This window comes from Triturus cristatus, chromosome 4_1 (genome assembly GCF_964204655.1).
Source record: "Triturus cristatus chromosome 4_1, aTriCri1.1, whole genome shotgun sequence".
In the NCBI taxonomy this organism is placed as follows: domain Eukaryota; kingdom Metazoa; phylum Chordata; class Amphibia; order Caudata; family Salamandridae; genus Triturus; species Triturus cristatus.
This window is the reverse complement of record NC_140585.1, coordinates 408,038,009-408,055,462: the sequence shown is the minus strand read 5'-3', so window position 1 is coordinate 408,055,462 and position 17,454 is coordinate 408,038,009. Positions and strand designations below refer to the sequence as shown.

At 39.1% G+C, this 17,454-nt stretch overlaps 1 protein-coding gene across 7 annotated transcripts in view; it reads right to left on the bottom strand.

The window, feature by feature from the left end:
- Window positions 1-1,357: 1,357 nt before the first annotated feature.
- Window positions 1,358-17,454, bottom strand: part of CNOT2 (CCR4-NOT transcription complex subunit 2) — a 449,944-nt gene continuing 433,847 nt past the window's right edge. For 2 of the 7 annotated variants that reach the window (XM_085652515.1, XM_085652514.1), the window contains exons 15-17: window positions 9,566-9,710; window positions 7,078-7,149; window positions 1,358-2,471 (exon numbers count right to left, since the gene is read on the bottom strand). In XM_085652515.1, the coding sequence (XP_085508641.1) occupies window positions 2,385-2,471; window positions 7,078-7,149; window positions 9,566-9,710 (304 nt within the window). In that variant the 3' untranslated portion in view covers window positions 1,358-2,384. Of the gene's footprint in view, window positions 2,472-3,867; window positions 3,935-7,077; window positions 7,150-9,565; window positions 9,711-17,454 lie in introns of all 7 variants that reach the window. The other 5 variants (XM_085652521.1, XM_085652520.1, XM_085652518.1 and 2 more) reach the window with 3 other exon arrangements.

Genomic DNA, 17,454 nt, shown 5'->3' with positions numbered 1-17,454 from the left:
AATTGGTGTCATGGCCCAACACAGACACCGGGAGCAAAATTTGCAGGGACCATTCACAGTCATTTGCTTGCAACAGTTCTTGCAAGGCTTAAACATTGCCTTTTTAGGAGAGGATGTTTCCTCGGTCACTGGAAAAGTTTGAAAAAAAGGCTTGTCAACTGACTAGTAAAAAGAAGGAGCTAGCTCCAGATTCACATCCGAAGGTGTGAAAAGAAAAATATTACAGATCCAGTCTTGCACCTGAGGATATTTAAAAGGTGAGGAATCTGCAGTTCGAAGTATCAATAAGAATGGGGAAATATCATGGGTGAACAGAATGCTCAAATAATTAACACACAGTGAATTATACCACTAATTATTAGTTTTAAGTGCTCGTTCTTTTAGTTTATAAATGCACAGGACCATAAAATCAAAGTTAATGAGTACGCCAAGATTGGAAATCTGGTCTCTTTGTTCCAGACAAACAGCATATGTCTACGCAGTGTCAAATAATTATATGAGACAGCAGCATTTCAGTTCTAATTTTTTTTCATGAGCCCAAAACATGCATGGAAAAACAGCACCTGTTTTGAAAACATAGTAGTATGCTTGAAGGAACAGAAGAGGCAGTTGTATCAGTTGCTTGCATCTTGGACTCCTGTTGCACAAACTGTAGCTATTCAGTGTTTGAGAAATCAAAGGCAGCTGACAACTGAATTACTGTAGCTTTAAAGTTCTAACATATACAAACCTAGGCATGCACACCTGGGCACAAACAATATGGGCCATGTCTCTTCACAACCTGCTTCTTTCTGTGGCTCCTATGTTCGTTCAGTTTTTTTTTTCCTCAAGCATACAGTGACATCAACCCTCACAAGTTTGGGTAACAAGCTGCATGCAAAAGTGCATCAAAATCATACTTTGTCACAGCCTGTATTTTTGACTGGATAGTGGGGAGTCTGGGTACTTCCCTAAAATTAGATGTATACCCAGGGACAATACGTAAGAGTGATATCGTAAAGTGCTAGGAACATGCCAAATACGAACAGCAGTGCTAGAATGGGTAAGATCTGCAAAATATAAGAATTTCTATTTCCTGACAACACCTTATTAAAAATTTGCACACAAGAATTTCACGTTCATGCATATATTTTTTTAACAAGACATTTATATTATAAGCGATCTATACTTATTTCTTATAAAAACATGTTTTGTAACCTCGAAAACATAGAAAATACATGATCCTGTGAAACACAGGTCAAAAGCTTCACAATTATTTGAAATGCCCAACGGTGTGATTTTTAACATTCCAGTAGCTTATTACTGTAGTGCAGGAAATTATTTAACAATCATTCTGAAATCAAAGTCAACACTGCAGTGAGGAGAGCTTTTCTACTTTATTACAAATAGAAGAAGCCTTTGTATGGTCAGAAAATACAAGATTGATCTGTTTTATTTCTTCCTATGAAACGCTGCTGTTCAAACAGCCAGAGTGAATTGTCTCCGTTCACTGTTTTAAGTCCCATCACGTTCACTTGGGTATGGATGTTCTCGGCTGCTGAAAATCTGGCCCCTTAGTGCACAGGGCGACAAAGGAGTCCCCTGACCAGCAGTTCCAGAATGTCCCGTTTTCATATATTGCATCCATGCATACCTCCTAAAAATGAGGTACAGCAGGGCAAATATTTTCCAAAATAGATGTCATATATATATAATATATACACATTCGTACATACATACCTTTATTCATGTGATGTCCAAAAATTTAAAAAAAATGTACACATTTATTACAAAATAGTAACAAAGACTGGACAGTGTTTTGCTCATTTTGGAAAGATGAAGCTCAGTACTGCACAACTCTGAGAACTGTCCAGAGGTTGTGGCAATATCTTTCTCATAAACAGTCAAATATTCTTGCATTTAAGCATGGCGAAAACTGCCCTTGGAAAACAGAAGGGGAAGTAAAATGAAGGGAGCAGACCTTACTCATCTTTCAAATTGAAATATGAGAAGGATCTTTACATAAAATGCACAAACATTTGTTGTTCTTATTATCAAATAGTGCTACAATGAACAATGAAACTTTGCCTTTTTTTCTTTTTTAACATTTTGGAAACAAAGTGGTAAACGCTTGTCAGTACTGTACTTGCATGTGTATACAGACCCTAGTCTGTCTGCTGGCGAGAAATAAATTTCCGACCCTGCTCAAACTAAAGGAAAACAAATAGAATTATAGTTGTTGGGCAGCACATAATCAGTAAGGCAGGACCTCAATGGTGATCCCTCTGCAAGAGACAATTGCCAGATCCTCAAGGAATAAAAACCAGGATGTCTGATCCACATTAGTTCTGCAGTTATGGTGAGTTTTGTGCTGAGACAGCCATACCCCATGAACAGGTAAGTCTTTAGAAGGCTTGCTGAGCAGGATTGTAGTTGAAAGTTGAGGGCAGATGAGGCCTTTCTTCTAGTTTGTCGTACTCCAGGTGAAACTCCTGCCAGAGGGAAAAGAACAGTATGAAACGTTGGACTTTGGTGGGCTATTTTCAATGTTACATTTGCACAATTTACACCAACATGTAGCTCTAGTATCATAATAATGGGACTAAAGCAAGGGGATATTTCATTTACACATGTACTTCCGTGCAGTTCTGCAACTCATAATTTCAGGCATTTTGAACCAGGAATGTAGTGCTTGGATACACTATGGAGAAAAGGAGACTTATCAGCTTAATACAACTTAAACAGAGAAGCAGAGCACATGAAGTCACTAAATGACAACAACATGGCAGAAATTGCCTCAAACAAGACTAAGCTTATTCCATCTGTTCTGGAGGATAGCTGATTCTTTTCACTCAGTATAATGCAGTAGATTTGGACGATCAGCTTTATCATTCAAGCAAATAAGATTCTCAAAGGACACTGATAAAGAACAGAACAATGACAGACCGTATTTTTTACACACACACATACATCTATAGTGAGCAAAACAAAGAGCAAGTAGAGGTGATCTCAGAGTCAGTAAGATAAAGGTTTTTAACATTCTTGAGCACATTTCATTATTAATCTTGAAGTTCATGAGTAGCTTTCATCAGTGTAATCCTAATTTCAAATATTGCAATAATGTGCCCCCAAGTTCCATCTTTACAATAATTGACTGTGCTGATCACTGTGAGAACACTCTTGACGAAAGACTCATCAGATGCCTGTATTTTACTCTTGGATGTCTTATTTTCGGGATTCATTTTCCTGTCTGATTATTTGAGTTTTCCTCTACGTTCGGGTCTATGATCTTCTTTAAAGACATATGAATTATATTAAAGATTGAACTTCGAGCACATGGTTGTAATATTTGATATGGAGATTGCATTAGTGAAAACTGCAGTTACCATACTTAAGAACATTAAGATCAATAAAGACGACATGTAATCAAGATAATTTTAATGCCCTTGATCTTATTGTTTCAGTGATCACTTCTACTTGCTCTTTGTTTCGGTTTAAATTTACAGGAACACCTACGGGTACTAGGTGTTTTGAGATGTGATTAGCATCGGACTTATTCTTAAAACACACAGACACACACAGGTTTACAAAGACACTGAAATCGTAAATGGAATAAAAATCCCATAAGTGTCAAAATATGAATCTAATGTTGTGAAGACTAATTATTGGGCTTTACACTGCCAGGTAATAAGTGGGGAGAGGGGGTGTGAGGTTTGAGTGGAGGGCAAGTGGAAGAGTGACATACAAATCATGCTTCTTTTTACAATACTAGAAATACATTGTTTAATGTGGTTTTCAATGCCCCAGACATTTTCTAAATCTTCAAAAAGATTAATGTTAAATCTCTTCATAGGAGGAATTTGAAAGAGTACAAGAAACAACAATCACCTTAAAAGAAAACTCCATCTACTGAGCAGCACTTCACAAGTTCACATGGTGAGTAGTAATACTCAGCCTACATTAAAACAAAAGAAAATGTTATTTCTGATATTCTCTAGAAGGTTTTAGTGGTTTTAGAGGAACTGTCATGCTGGTATAGTGGTCACATTGCTTCATGCTGGTCAATTTTGTGTGTGCCAGGTATCACATGACGGTCATATTAATGTGTACCAATCACATCGCTTATGTTAAGATGTCTGGACACTTTTGTCAACAAGGCAGGGAGCTGCCTATAGAACAAAACAAATATATAAAAGTGGCTACATTATCATTTAATGGGAATAATAGCTACTCATCATGTGAACCTTTGAAAGGATACCCAGTGCAATGGGAAACGTTAATATGGATAGCCTACTGAAAGGACCAATTCTCCATTAACAGCCTCACCCCACTTGCTTGCTGTGTCAACGTTATATGTGCCCTAGGTTAAAGAGACCCATTTCTTTCTGAAACAAATTGCAATATCTAGATCATAATGAGAACACATTCATAGAAAAACATGCGTTTACATTCAAAAACTGAACCAAAACGTTCATCATTTAGAAATCAAAAAAACTAGGACACTCTGGGATAGCTTTGGGGTCATGCTAACAGTAAGCACTCCGTAAAATCCTGTAAGCTGACAAAATATCCTTGAAAGCTCATGGACCCACAAAAATATAACAGCATGAATTTTTATGAAATGAGGCGATACAGAGAAACAGAATTCATTATCAGGCCAAATACATAACATAAAATGGCCTCTAATAGATGTAATCCTACAAACACAACTAACCGTATTTTCAAATTGTACCCTGTCAAACATTGTACATAATATCAAACAAAGCCATGGCAGAGCAGCTTCTAGCATCTATTTTATTACAATCTGAATAGATCTGCATATGGCAGATGAGGTGTGGCCATGCTTCACTTTGAAAGAAATGAGTGAGAAGAATGCAAAACGTGTGCACTACTTGGAATGTAGAAGCATGAAATAGCCCATAAGCTCAGGACAGGTCTTCTGATGGTGGTTAGTTGAAGAGGCGTTTGGGAGTAGTTAAGCCCCCTGGAGGAGGACCACATATTCATGAGGTGGAAGGTATGTTTGAAGAAAGTGTGTCTTTTCTAGCATTCTGAATGCCAGGAGAATGTTAAAGATCCAAATAATTGGCGGGATTAAGAGCATAGATTACGTGTGGAACAGCGGTTTGGTAATGTGGTAGTCACTAAGTGCCCTGTAGCATCTTGGAGTTACCATCAGCAGATTATGAACATTAAGCTAACAGACCATTTTGTCACGGTTTACTTTAGGCAGTGTTAGCATTTTGGCAAGATGTGATGTGAAGTCTAGTGATACGTAAACGTGTCTCCTTGGGTCCAACTTGTAACCTGAATGTTACAAAATCTTAACTTGTTGCAAAACATGGAGTAAAAGATGTAACATTAAAAGTGAGCCCAACCTCCATGAAGAGCTTAATCACAGAATAAAATGTAAAGTGCCATCAGGCTGTACAAGCGCTGAACAAAAAACTCAAATATAGAAAGTAAAACAGAGTTTGTTAAGGAAACAATGTGAATTTAAAGTGATTTATGGTCAACAGTTTCAAAAAGACAAAAATATTGAAAATTTGACACCATCCACCACAGCCTCATTTACTGTAGATGCAATGCCATCCGGGGTGTCCCTGATTAAGCATGGTGATCTTCCTAACTGGAAACTTGGAAGATAGAAGGTCCTACTTGCTGGAAACTTACAAGGCTTCCTATTCCTCAATCATGCCTCAGCAAATTGGGATAAGTATTGCATTGAAGCCGCTAGTTAAGAGGGACTACTAGTGCCCATACTGCCAATAGTGAATGGACTTCTGATCCTATTAGTACTATTTTGATATCTCTCACAAGAGCTGCATTTAAAACAAAATAAAACAAATGTAAAATGCTTTTATTTGGTCATATTAAACACAGCAGGAATAAACTGCAAGCATGTGCCCTACAGATTCATACTTGCAATGCCCCAAATATATATTAGTTCAAAGGTCACAGCTGTTTTTTTTCTTCAAGGACACAATAGTGCAAAACATTTTTGGAAACGTGCTGCCTATTAAGGCCTGGTTCGTCCAGCCTGTTACTTAAGTGTCAGTACTGGTTTTAGCATGGGTAGCGCAGGGACACTCCGAATAGAGTAACCAGGGGCTTTATAAATCATTTTATTGTTATTCACTTTAAGAAGCTGCAGTTGCTTACTTATACAACCCATGATTCATTAATCAGATTTAAAATAAAATTGAAAAGTTGGCTTTCAGTCGTGTCGTGTATAGCTGATGCTGCCATTTTAATACTTTGGGAACTAGATAGTTTCACAAACTAAGAAACACATTCACAATTCAACAAATTCCACAACAAGTGAAGTGGTTACCGGGGCGGAAGAGAAGCAAGTGGACGAGAAGGTTCCTTGAGCATGAAAAACACTAACAAAATAAAGTTGCAAGAACGCAACAAAGATGCTGATCAAACATTCATCTCTATTGGTGGAGAGATGGGACCACATTGATGGAAAGCCAAACAGTAATAATGAGTCAAAACTTGACAAGTAGCAGACTGCCTACATCTTTAGGGTTCATAGCCTTTTTCCTAACTCTTCTGTGAAACCTTTTTCAATTCGCTAACTGCAGGGAGGAAATGCCACTTGTTAGGAAGAAAGGTGCTGCAAACATTGGAGTAATATGGAAAGGTCTCTCCTCAGACAATGTAACCGAAGTCCTACAACTCTAGCATAGAGCAAGGCATTTAGTAATGGAAAGCTTTAATTTAATCTCATAATTTTAAAATGCTCTAGTGCTAATAATTTCCAAGTGCACTACTGCATTTCTACACCATCTGAAGGAGAGAAGGTATACAAATAATAACATTTTATACTGAACCACATCTTAAAGTCCATAAAGGTATGCAAAATGAAACATACCACCCAAAACTAGTAACATGAAACTTGTGTCAAGTATTACCTCTCCTTCACCAGCCCCCACACAATGGGCCCACAACCTTAAAACTGCCAAAATTAAACCATTGCATGTCCTGCATTCTTGGGGCACAATACTTAAATGTTGCTCTACCAATCAATAAAAGGGCAATTTTGTCTGTTTTAGCAAAATGTTTTATTTGGATACCCTAATGTTTTCTTACGTTTTTGTAGGCGCAATAGGCAGTGGGACCCAGTGAGCTCTGGTGGTGACTGGAACCCTCCCCCTCCTTAGCCTGCAAAAAGAGTAGGAGAACAATAAGGCATCTAAGGAAAGAAAGCACATGTACTAAATGAACACAAAATTGCAATTATTGTGCCGTGGCATAACATACTACTGTGTCATCCTCAATTACTTATTTGCCACGGACAACGGGGACTTTGGAAAATCATATCTTAGAACGCAGCAGTTGATTTACCTATATATTGTAAAGTGTACATCCAAGATGCATCTTAAGGAGCTGCCTGAGATTTATTAACTTTCAACTGAAAACCTTATATGTCAATATAGTTTTTAGGCAACTGCCTGTTTGAGAACTTAAAAGCCCAGATTCTATCAGACCATCTATGGCATATAGAGCAGCAGGAATTGTGAATATGTTTAAGTTTAAACTGGTAAACATTAGTACTATCTGATAATAACTGAATAAACTGATATTTATCATAACACTTTTTACATGTTCTCAATTGCCTCTTAGCTACATCAACCAATCTCACAGTGATTTTATACATACAAAGTGAGATTCTCTATTGTCTTATATATAAATGGTAACAAATGTGAGCTTTTATAAATACATTGCCAATCATTATGGATTGTAACCAGTGTATTTCCTTTTTAAACTGTAACATATTAAACACAAATTGTTCAGGAGAAAGGAGCCTATCTGTTCAAATAAATAAATAAAAAACAAAAAAACATGAACGGTGTAAATGCAAGTAGGAGTTTAACATAATGTATAAGAATAAAGCCAACACTATCTAGGCTGGAACATGTAACAAACTCAATCCAAATTTAAAAGCACTTATTTTCATTAAAAAATGACAATTAAGTCAAAATGATCACATTTACCTCTTTTGCATTGCAACGACATGCCCTATTGCTAGATGTATGTAAATTGGGCCTCCTAAGCAGTTTAATTCCATCAAGAAAAGTGGGCCACATCAATCTGGAGACGTCAAAGCCATCCTCCATGTACAGAGTCCATGCTACAGTCTGTGGCAGAGAGATGGGACTCCCCCCACATCACTTTACGCAGGTGGTGAGCCCTGGATAGTAAAGATGAAAATGTCAAAGCTCCTTAAAAATAGGTAGGCTCAAAAGGGTCACAGTGCCTGTTGTCAGTTCAAGCTGATGTTGACTCGCATAAACTGTCTGTTGTCCTTTAGGCCTGGCACCAGCTCACAAATTGGACTGTGATACATTAGTCTGTTTTAGGTGTCTTGTTGCTAGTGAGTATATAGTCATTTATAGAAGCCTCTTCTTGAAATTTCTTTATCTTCTGACTGTCCAAATACAGCGTAGCAAATTGTGACAGTTACCAAAAATAAAGATGATTGAATTTCGTAATGAAATTGCGCAGAAGATCATTCCTTTGTAATCTTCAGACTGCAAGCATACAGTGGTTAGAGCCTTGAGGGGAAATGAGAACCCCTTTGTCTGGCACTACCTAAATATCCCTTACAGAAGTGTCAGGTCATTCAAAATATGGCGACACGGTCATTCAAAATATGGCAACTGATTATCGGGAACCGACGTACAGCCCATGACAATACGCTGCATTACAAATTACATTAGCTTCCAATCTAGCAGTGCATACCGGTTTAAGCAGTCTTATTCGTAAGGCTTTAGAAAGCAACTCCCCAAGCATTATCAGAAAACACCTCCAAAAACACATCCCTCTGAGGACATTTTGACCTTCCTCGTCGACTCACTTGGTTGTTTGGAGGTTCGAGAACAAAAAAGCAGGCAGCCGTAGGTTCACTGGTTCAGCTGCGAGGCTCTGGAATTCACTCCCAAGTTTGCCTACGCTCAGAGACTTGTACCCAGTAATTTCACCTTATAATCCTGGCCTTTTCGATTTAAATGCATACTATTGAGTTTCTTAGTACGTTTGCTGCTTATTCAGTTACGTGTCTAGAGACCACTGATGATAGTGTACGCTATAAAAGACATTTAACATCCCAAAAGTTGCAGTTGAAGCAATTTGAGGGTGATGGCAGATTACATTGTCTGACAGCCTGATGCAACTGACATTTTTTACAATTGCTATTGAACGGAATTTTATTGTTAACATCTTAAAACAGAACATATGATCAGAGAAAACAATTTAGTGCATGGGAAGCTACTGTCTGTGGGACTTACTTAAAGTCACTAGCACCTCATATTTCTGAATGCAAGCAATATATTGATATAAAAAATTGTACTCACCTAGAAGGCGGTTTTACTACAGCTACTACACTCTATTTTCACATTACTAACTCCCAACACCGTTGCAAGGTATTATATGTCCAATAAATGCAAACTTAAGTTGCAAGCACAAACATATCAAATAGAACAAATGTTACTGTGCAGCTAAAGGAAAATATTTAATTTATAAGGATATCTTAGCAGTGAGATTAACAAAGCATGAATAACAATAGGATGGGTAATACCTTTGCTACTTTCCTCCAGTTAAGACAGTCAAAGAAGTAGTATGTTCCCCTTTCATAAGTATTCGTTTTCAGAGTTGGTTCCATGCCAGGTGCCCTCGTTATCCATACTCGTTCTTCTTTGTGGTACCGCCAATCCCTGTTAAATCTTTCAAATTATACATAATAAATGTACGTTAGACTTGAAGCCTTATGAGCGGTTTAAATAAAGTCAGCAAGAGTCATTATGCAAAGTATACTGCATACTTGTTAAACAATATTGAGATGTGATTCTGGTCTTAAAATTGAGAACAGTGGATGTCATACATTACATCAAATTCGGTAGTGCTGTCAAATGTGTGGTTAAATGAGGGATTCTTAAGCCTCCGTCTCAAAAAATATTTGGAATACTGTACCTCTAAAGCAGTGGGGTCCTGCATAAGTCCAGGAGGTTCAGACAAATGCCAGATTTTCCGGACATGTTGATTTAGATTCACTGTAGTTTGTTTATCTTACATGGATTTCTTGAAAATATGGCCTGGATCCAGCTGAACCAAGACCTACACTCACCAAGTTCAATGATATGGTACAAATCTTATGTTTAGTTCTTTGTTGATCCTCAGACTCACATGCCAAATTGCTTTTACTAATCCCGACCCCCTGATACAACTTCGTAAAAAAAAAAATACAGTTGTCTAGAGATTTTCATTTTTGATTTGTGTTTTTGGATCATTAGAGAAGTCTTTTAGCTTGGGTAGACATTGCTGATCTGGGCCAAATTTTTCTGGACGAAATGTTAAAAAATGGCGGATGCGTTGCCGTAATATTTCAGGAACCATGAGACCTATGTACTTCATTTTGGTGTCAAAACATAGGTTTAGGGGGTCAAGTAGTCTTATAAAAACAGAAAATAACTCTTCAGAGCAACCCTTCTGCCATCTTCCAAAATGGTGGCTATAATAGAGGAAAAGACATATAAAGAAATGAAACAAATAATGGTTTCTAATCCTTTTATGTGAACACCAAATAATGTTTATGATCTGAATATGAAAAAAAAAATGTTTATCACCTTTTCATAGTTCACTTTATTTTTTTTGTTTCGGCAATCGCTCGTGGTACATTTGCAGAATGTTGAACATTTGAGAAGAGTATATCGACAGGGACATCATTTTGTAGCACAGGTTTTGCAAGTACATGTATGTCTAAGTTATGTGAGTAGAGGCTTTAGCAATGTCGTAGTTTGTAGCATTCCATCAATATCTTCCCAAATACACACAGATCCTTCTCTACATATTCATGATCCAAAACATTTACACATCTTCTGATCAAGAAGAATACTCTTATAATGTGTCCACGCACAGAATATGACGTTGGTGGCAGGTCACTTAGCAGGACTGATGTCCTGAACTCACTGTACTGAAGATCGTCAAATGTGTGACAGTCAGAACTCGCTTTCCACACATGCACACAGTATTTTCCGAAGTCTTTTAAGCCACATACTTCTTCTGTCGCAGCAACTCCTTTTATAAACTTCACAGGTTCAACAGTTAAAGCTCCAAGCGTTGTTCCAATTTGCTCACAGTGTCCTCACCTGTAAGAATATGTGCCTTAATAAAAACAATGGGCTTCTCTGTGTCAAGTTTCTTGTACAGAATCTGAAGAGGGATTAAGTGTCTTTTCTCGCCTGTTCCTTATCGTATCCATAACTCTGACAATCCTTGACGTATGAACATTGCAACAAATCTAAGTAGTACAATGATAACATCTGTGTCCTTTGACAGTACGACTCAATTGAAGCCATTTCGAACAGCCCACACAACACGTGGCACAATATGAAAGTCAGCTTCCTCCAATTTTCTGTTAGATTCTTGAACAATCTGGCCAATACCTTTTGAATCTCTCTCTGCAGGCACCAACTCCTCATTGACAATCATTCCACTTGCAAAAAATCGGAAATTAAGTGTTCACTGAAGCATCAGCAATGTTTTACCGAGTTAACATCTCCAAGTACATTTTGTTTGGTGTTGGTGACCAGAATTTATTAAGTTTCGCATGTATACGAATCGAATCTTTGACGCATACAATGTCAATTATTCCACTTGTAGACATTCGTCTGATTCAATCACATTCTTTGATAGACAGTTCAAGATAACTATCAAAGACAATGTGCAGTTCTTGCAAGGTGCACACTGACTTTGATATCTGTAGAAAAGTCTGAACGACCGTGTGACAACAGCAACAGGTTTCAATGAGGGCACCTTTACAAATTTAAATTCTTCAGGAAAAAGCTTTTTTTCGAGCTCTTACACAGGTTTGCGCTTCACTGGCTTGGTTGCAGCATCTCCATCAAATAACGTGTTTGTTAGAAGAAGATCAAGCAACAGAATCTCCTTGATAAATCCACCCCTTTCATTTGCTACATCCATCTCTCAATGTGCTTGCGAAAGTTGTTTTATTTGTAGCCTGTTTTGTAGTGCCTGGTTGGACTTACTATGGCAATTAAAGCATGGAAGTTTAGCTTTTAAGATAATGTCAAACAGCTTTTTCTCTTTCAATACAAATCTCTCCTGCTTCAGTTAAACATATAGTTTCGATCCATGTTCCAGGACATCAGTAGATGTGTATTTTAAATTGTTATCCACATATTGTTTGGTCATGAAGTTGTGTAGTCGCACAGGCTCAGACATTTCAAAGGGGTTTCCTTGCTGCTGCATGACATTGAGAAGGCTGTCACATGTTTATTAACACGTTCCCCTCTCTTCCCTACAAGTTCGTGTTGAGGAACAGTTTCATGATGGTTCATTAATTTTGAATTTGTAATCTCTCTGAAAACATTGCAAATAGAAAGGGCTTCATGGTAAACTGGCTGCCATTAAGCCACATATTCAATTTTATGTGTCTGACCAAAAATTCCCTTGGAGGTTTTCTGTGGATTGCCTGTTCCAACTTCATCTGGAGCCACAACATTGAACATTCCCTCTCTGTCGTTCACCACAAAATGTCTTTGGATGAATTTTCTGTACGGGTATTGTTTTCCCACCTCTAGCTTCTTTACTCTTTACAAATACCAGGACGCATATCTCAGGTAGTTTATGCAATCCAATTTGCGAAACACAGTAATTAGTGACTCCACAGTCTTCACGTGCAGCTCTCAATCACCTTCCAGATCAGCATATACCAAGTGTTTCATATGTAAAACATTTCCCTAGTACTTGCAAAGTTCTGATTTTTCTTCACTTTCTTTGACAAACTCTACAAACTTGGTTCTGAGTTTTTCTGATCTTGAACTGAGTGTACTGAACATTGCCTGGTTTTCCATTATGTCTTTTAAATGAAGTGCATTCTGTGCCTTGTTCACTTCTGAGATAAGATATGCAAAACATAATTTGTTTTTCTTGTTCCCAAAAACATTGCAAAGCACTGTTTCTCTAGCCTCAGATGAGATGAGTATACCTTGTAATGAACGAACATAATGAGTTCCGCTCAATACTGACTGGACAGTTTTGCTTTCAAAGATTTCAATCTCAATAAGTGCACCGTTTATATCACATCCAATCAGATAAATTCCTGCCCACCGCACCACAACTTTGGTCATGTGGAAAATGCCCATCATTGGATAAAGATCATCAAATTCTATTGGATTACTCATACAAAATGTCAGCTACAATACAAAAAACACCTTCAACCTTTAAAATAGGCAGGATAGACTGGCCTTGAAGCTGAGCACATTTTGGAAATTGTTTAGAGCTGTGTATACTGTTGCGTAGTTTTTGAGTGGAGATGGTATTACTGGTAAAAACCCAACCTTCTTTAGTGGCATTCTGGGAGATCAGAGAATGAATTCTAGCCCAAGGAGGATCTGGCTTCTCTTCATCCTTCAGTCCGCACCAATTAAACAATATGATAAATTCAGTTAAATCTGCTTTGCAGACCGCAGCATCAGGTAAAGGAAGCTCAATGTCCTCAGCCAAATATGAAGCTTTATGGTAGACTGGGAAGTGTTGATGTCTTGTATTGATTTTGCACAAGTCGGGCTATAAGTTTGCAGCTTCTTTGTTTATGTCTACAGCTGTTTTCCAGCAGCTACTTTATTGGTACAGTCTTGAAAAAGCACCATGGCAGTATCATGTGTGTTGGATGTTTAAGACAAAGAAGATCGGTCTTCAAAATCAAGATTATCAAGAGCAGTAATTGTAAATCCTTTCCTGGAAAAGTGACTTGGAAGTGGTGTGCTGTCGGATTCACAAGATTTCACATCATGAGCTGCTAGCAGGTTCCTGCTCCGTAAATGTCATTATAACTTGTTGATACACCAATCCTATTAATTGACGTGATCAGCTCTCTACTTTGGCACTTGTCGTAGATCGCATGGGTAGTCATCATGTGTAGCAGTTTTTTTTATTGCAGTGATGTCATTTATAAACCATGATTTGGAAAAGACAGTACATTTGCACAGCATAAGCAGGCCGGTTCATGGAATGGAATTCTTGTTGACTCCCATAATTTGCAGAGTTCTGGAGCATCACAAAATTTGGGATTAAGTCCAAAATCTAAATCTTTAAGGACTAAAAAAGTGTTCCTGCTGATTTTACTGCATCCTGTGATCTTATTTTGGCAGCAAGAACTTCAGGAGTCAAATAAACTGAGAACACCAAAAGTGGCTCATTCTTTTTGTAAGACTGATAAAAATGAAATCAGTCTTTGTACATTCTCACAAGAAAAATCTTAATTTCATTATTATGGATCAATACAGTTACATCAATGTTGACCATTATTTCTCTGATCTCACTGAGTGTGAACCCATAGCCGCACTCAACAGTGGCTTTAAAACTTCATTTTGGGTGGGCATTCAAATCAGCTGCAAATACATCCACCTCGCTGTTTAGATCACCTACCTGGCTGAAAATTTCATTTTGAAAAAACTATCTGCAGATAAAAACATGTTTGCCCTTTGAGACTTATATACTCTGTTCTTTCATTAATCAATTTGGCCCTTATTCTGGCTAAATCACAGATAACATACAGAACATCCTCTGCTTTCTGATCAGTTAATGGAGCGGAACAAGGGGTAGCCTCCATCTTCTAAGTGAACTGGCAATGGGTTTGGTTGTCATCGCTTTCTCAGAAGACTCATATCCTTGCTGTGATTCACTGGTTTCTGCTATTTTTTGACAATTTCTTTCACAGCTTTTTTCCATTGTATACGACGTGTAGCACTTGTTGTCACAATGATAAATAATTGAACCTCTTCACCCGTCAGTTTCAATCTTTTGTGAACGTCGTCTTGCCATATTTCTTCAGCATCTCAAACTCTCTTCTGTCCAGCTACAGTTTATGTTAACTTTTCTTTCAGGTTAGTTTAGCATATGACACATTTTTCTTTGTTGAAGGAGTCCTCAGATTTTGTAGTTCGCAACACTATCAGAAGGTAAAGATCCTCTGCTACCAAATGCTTTGCTCATATTTTACTAATTTGATCAATGGAAAACCTGAAACAAAAACAATAATAAAATAAATTACCAATATGATGGCTAAAAGACATCATTATAGAGCCAACATTTTGGAAAATAGCGGAAGGGTTGCTCTGAGGAGTTATTTTCTGTCTCTAGAAGACTACTTGATCCCAAAAACCTATGTTTTGACACAAAAATGAAGTATATAGGTCTCATGGTTCCTGAAATATTACATCACCACTACAACACATCTGCCATTTTTAAAAATGTCGCCCAGAAAAATTCAGCCCAGATTAGCAATGTTCACCTGTTAGACTTGGCATCTTTGGCGTGGTTCCCCCTGACTTTTTGGACTCTACCACTTGTATTTTTGATGCTGTACTGGATTTCGTTTTTGCTGGCTGTGGGCACTTTGCCACTGATGATCAGTGTCAAAGTGCAATTGCTCCCTGTACAAATTGTTATTACAACTGATCATCCCTAATTGGCTATTTTGATTTTATGCTGCGTCCCTAGTAAAGTGCACTAAGTGTGCCAGAGCCTGTAAATCAAATGCTACTAGTGGGCCTGCAGCACTAATTGTGCCACCCACATGAGTAGCCCTAAAAAAATATCACAGACCTGCAACTGCACTGTCTGCACGCAGTTTTAAACTGCCATGCCGACCTGGCAAGTACACCCACTTGCCAAGCCCTAACCTTCCCTTACATGTAAGGCACCCCTCGGGTAGGCCCAAGGTACCCCCATGGGCAGTGTATGGGAAAGTTAGGACAAGTACTGGTCTGTGTGACATGTAATAGCGAAATACTGTCAATTTTGTTTTTCACTATTGAGAGGCTATCCGCCCCATAGGCTAACATGGGAGATACTTTGTAACATCTTACAAGTATAACTTCCCATTGGAAAAAAAAAGAGAAATCAAGTTTAGGCTCTCTGAACTCAGAATTTAATAAGATATATTTTAGTAAAGATTAAATTGTGTGTTTGAAAACGCCACTTTTAGAAAGTAGGCATTTTCTTGTTTAACCATTCTGTGTGCCTCTGCCTGTTTGTGGATTGACTGTCTGGTTTTGGAGTGACAGTTGCTGGGGATATGCTTGGGGTGGGGGGGGAGGGAGGGGTTGATGTGTTCTTGGCCCTTCCTGGATGACTCCGAGCGGAGCTGAATAGACCTTGGCTGCATTTAGAGTAATGGGAGGAGTTTTACTTGCACCTGACTAGGGCCTGTCTCCCTTGCACAATGCAGTCTCCACCCCCTGTGGTCATACTGCACCAGTGAGAACAGAACTGGTTTGGACTGGGCTTAGAGACCCTTGCACAAAGAAGAGCGAAGACAAAATGGGGTATAAGTAGTGGACCTTAAACCCCAGAAGGTTAGATCACTTATGGACTCAAGAGGAACCTTTGCCAAGGAAAAGAGACGGAGAGCTGTGAGGAGGAGTACTGCCCCTTTGCTGTGTGGGGTAGGCCTGCAGTTGCTGCTTATGCCAAGGAAAGGACAAAAACTTGAACTTTGCTAAGAAACCTGCTTGATGAAGAATCTCCAAGGCTTGTGTGTGCTAGCCTCCTATTCTGAAGTCTCAGGGACACAATGACTTCATCTCCAGCTCCTTTGAACTCCATTGTTGGGAGTTCTGAACTGCCAGGAGATGCCTATTCCAGTTGTGGTACAAAAGGGGGTGGTGATGGACGGAGCATCAGAACCAATCAAACACACAAACCCAGTCAACAGATCTGGGTTTGATCCATCACCGTTCTTTAGCCCACTCTGCCACCCCAGTTCAGACATGGCCATATGCAAATCAGTTTGACCCTGTGCCTCATGGAAACAGTCCAGCCCGAACTGCCAAGCCATGCCTTCCCTGGACCGGAAACAAGCTTCCTAGGACCGGTTGTTCCAGTTGTGGGCCTCTGGAGGCTGTTCCTGCTGTTGAAGCTGGAAGAAACCTAATAGAAGCAAGAAAAACAATCTCCGATTCCTTCAGCGATACTGCCTTGACGTCGTGACCTGACTGAGGCCAGGGGCATCGCTCGTTTAGTGCATGACGCAACACCCGGCCTGCACTGCAGCTACGACGCCCTTCGAAGCCTGCAGTTAGCCTTCCCGATGCCAGCACTCGCACTGTTTCCGTCACTGCCAGTGCCTGCATCCGGTTATCACGGCTCCGATAACCGCTGAGGGCGACTACACAAACTCGTCGACTTTGCACTGCCTCACCAGAACAGACACCTCACAGGAACCTACACCTCATTACCGATGTAACAAACTTCTCCAGACCTGGATTAGACATGTCGCCTCGTGCGGACACGACCCCTTGTCTCCCCCGTGGCAGCCAGGGAGCCGGCCTTGACGCCTCACCTCCACGACGCCGGGCATCGTCAAACTTCGTTTTCCAAAGTACTGCTTGTTTGGGGAGCTGTGTGAATCTGCGATCGTTGCCGCGCACCGGGCGGTCGGTT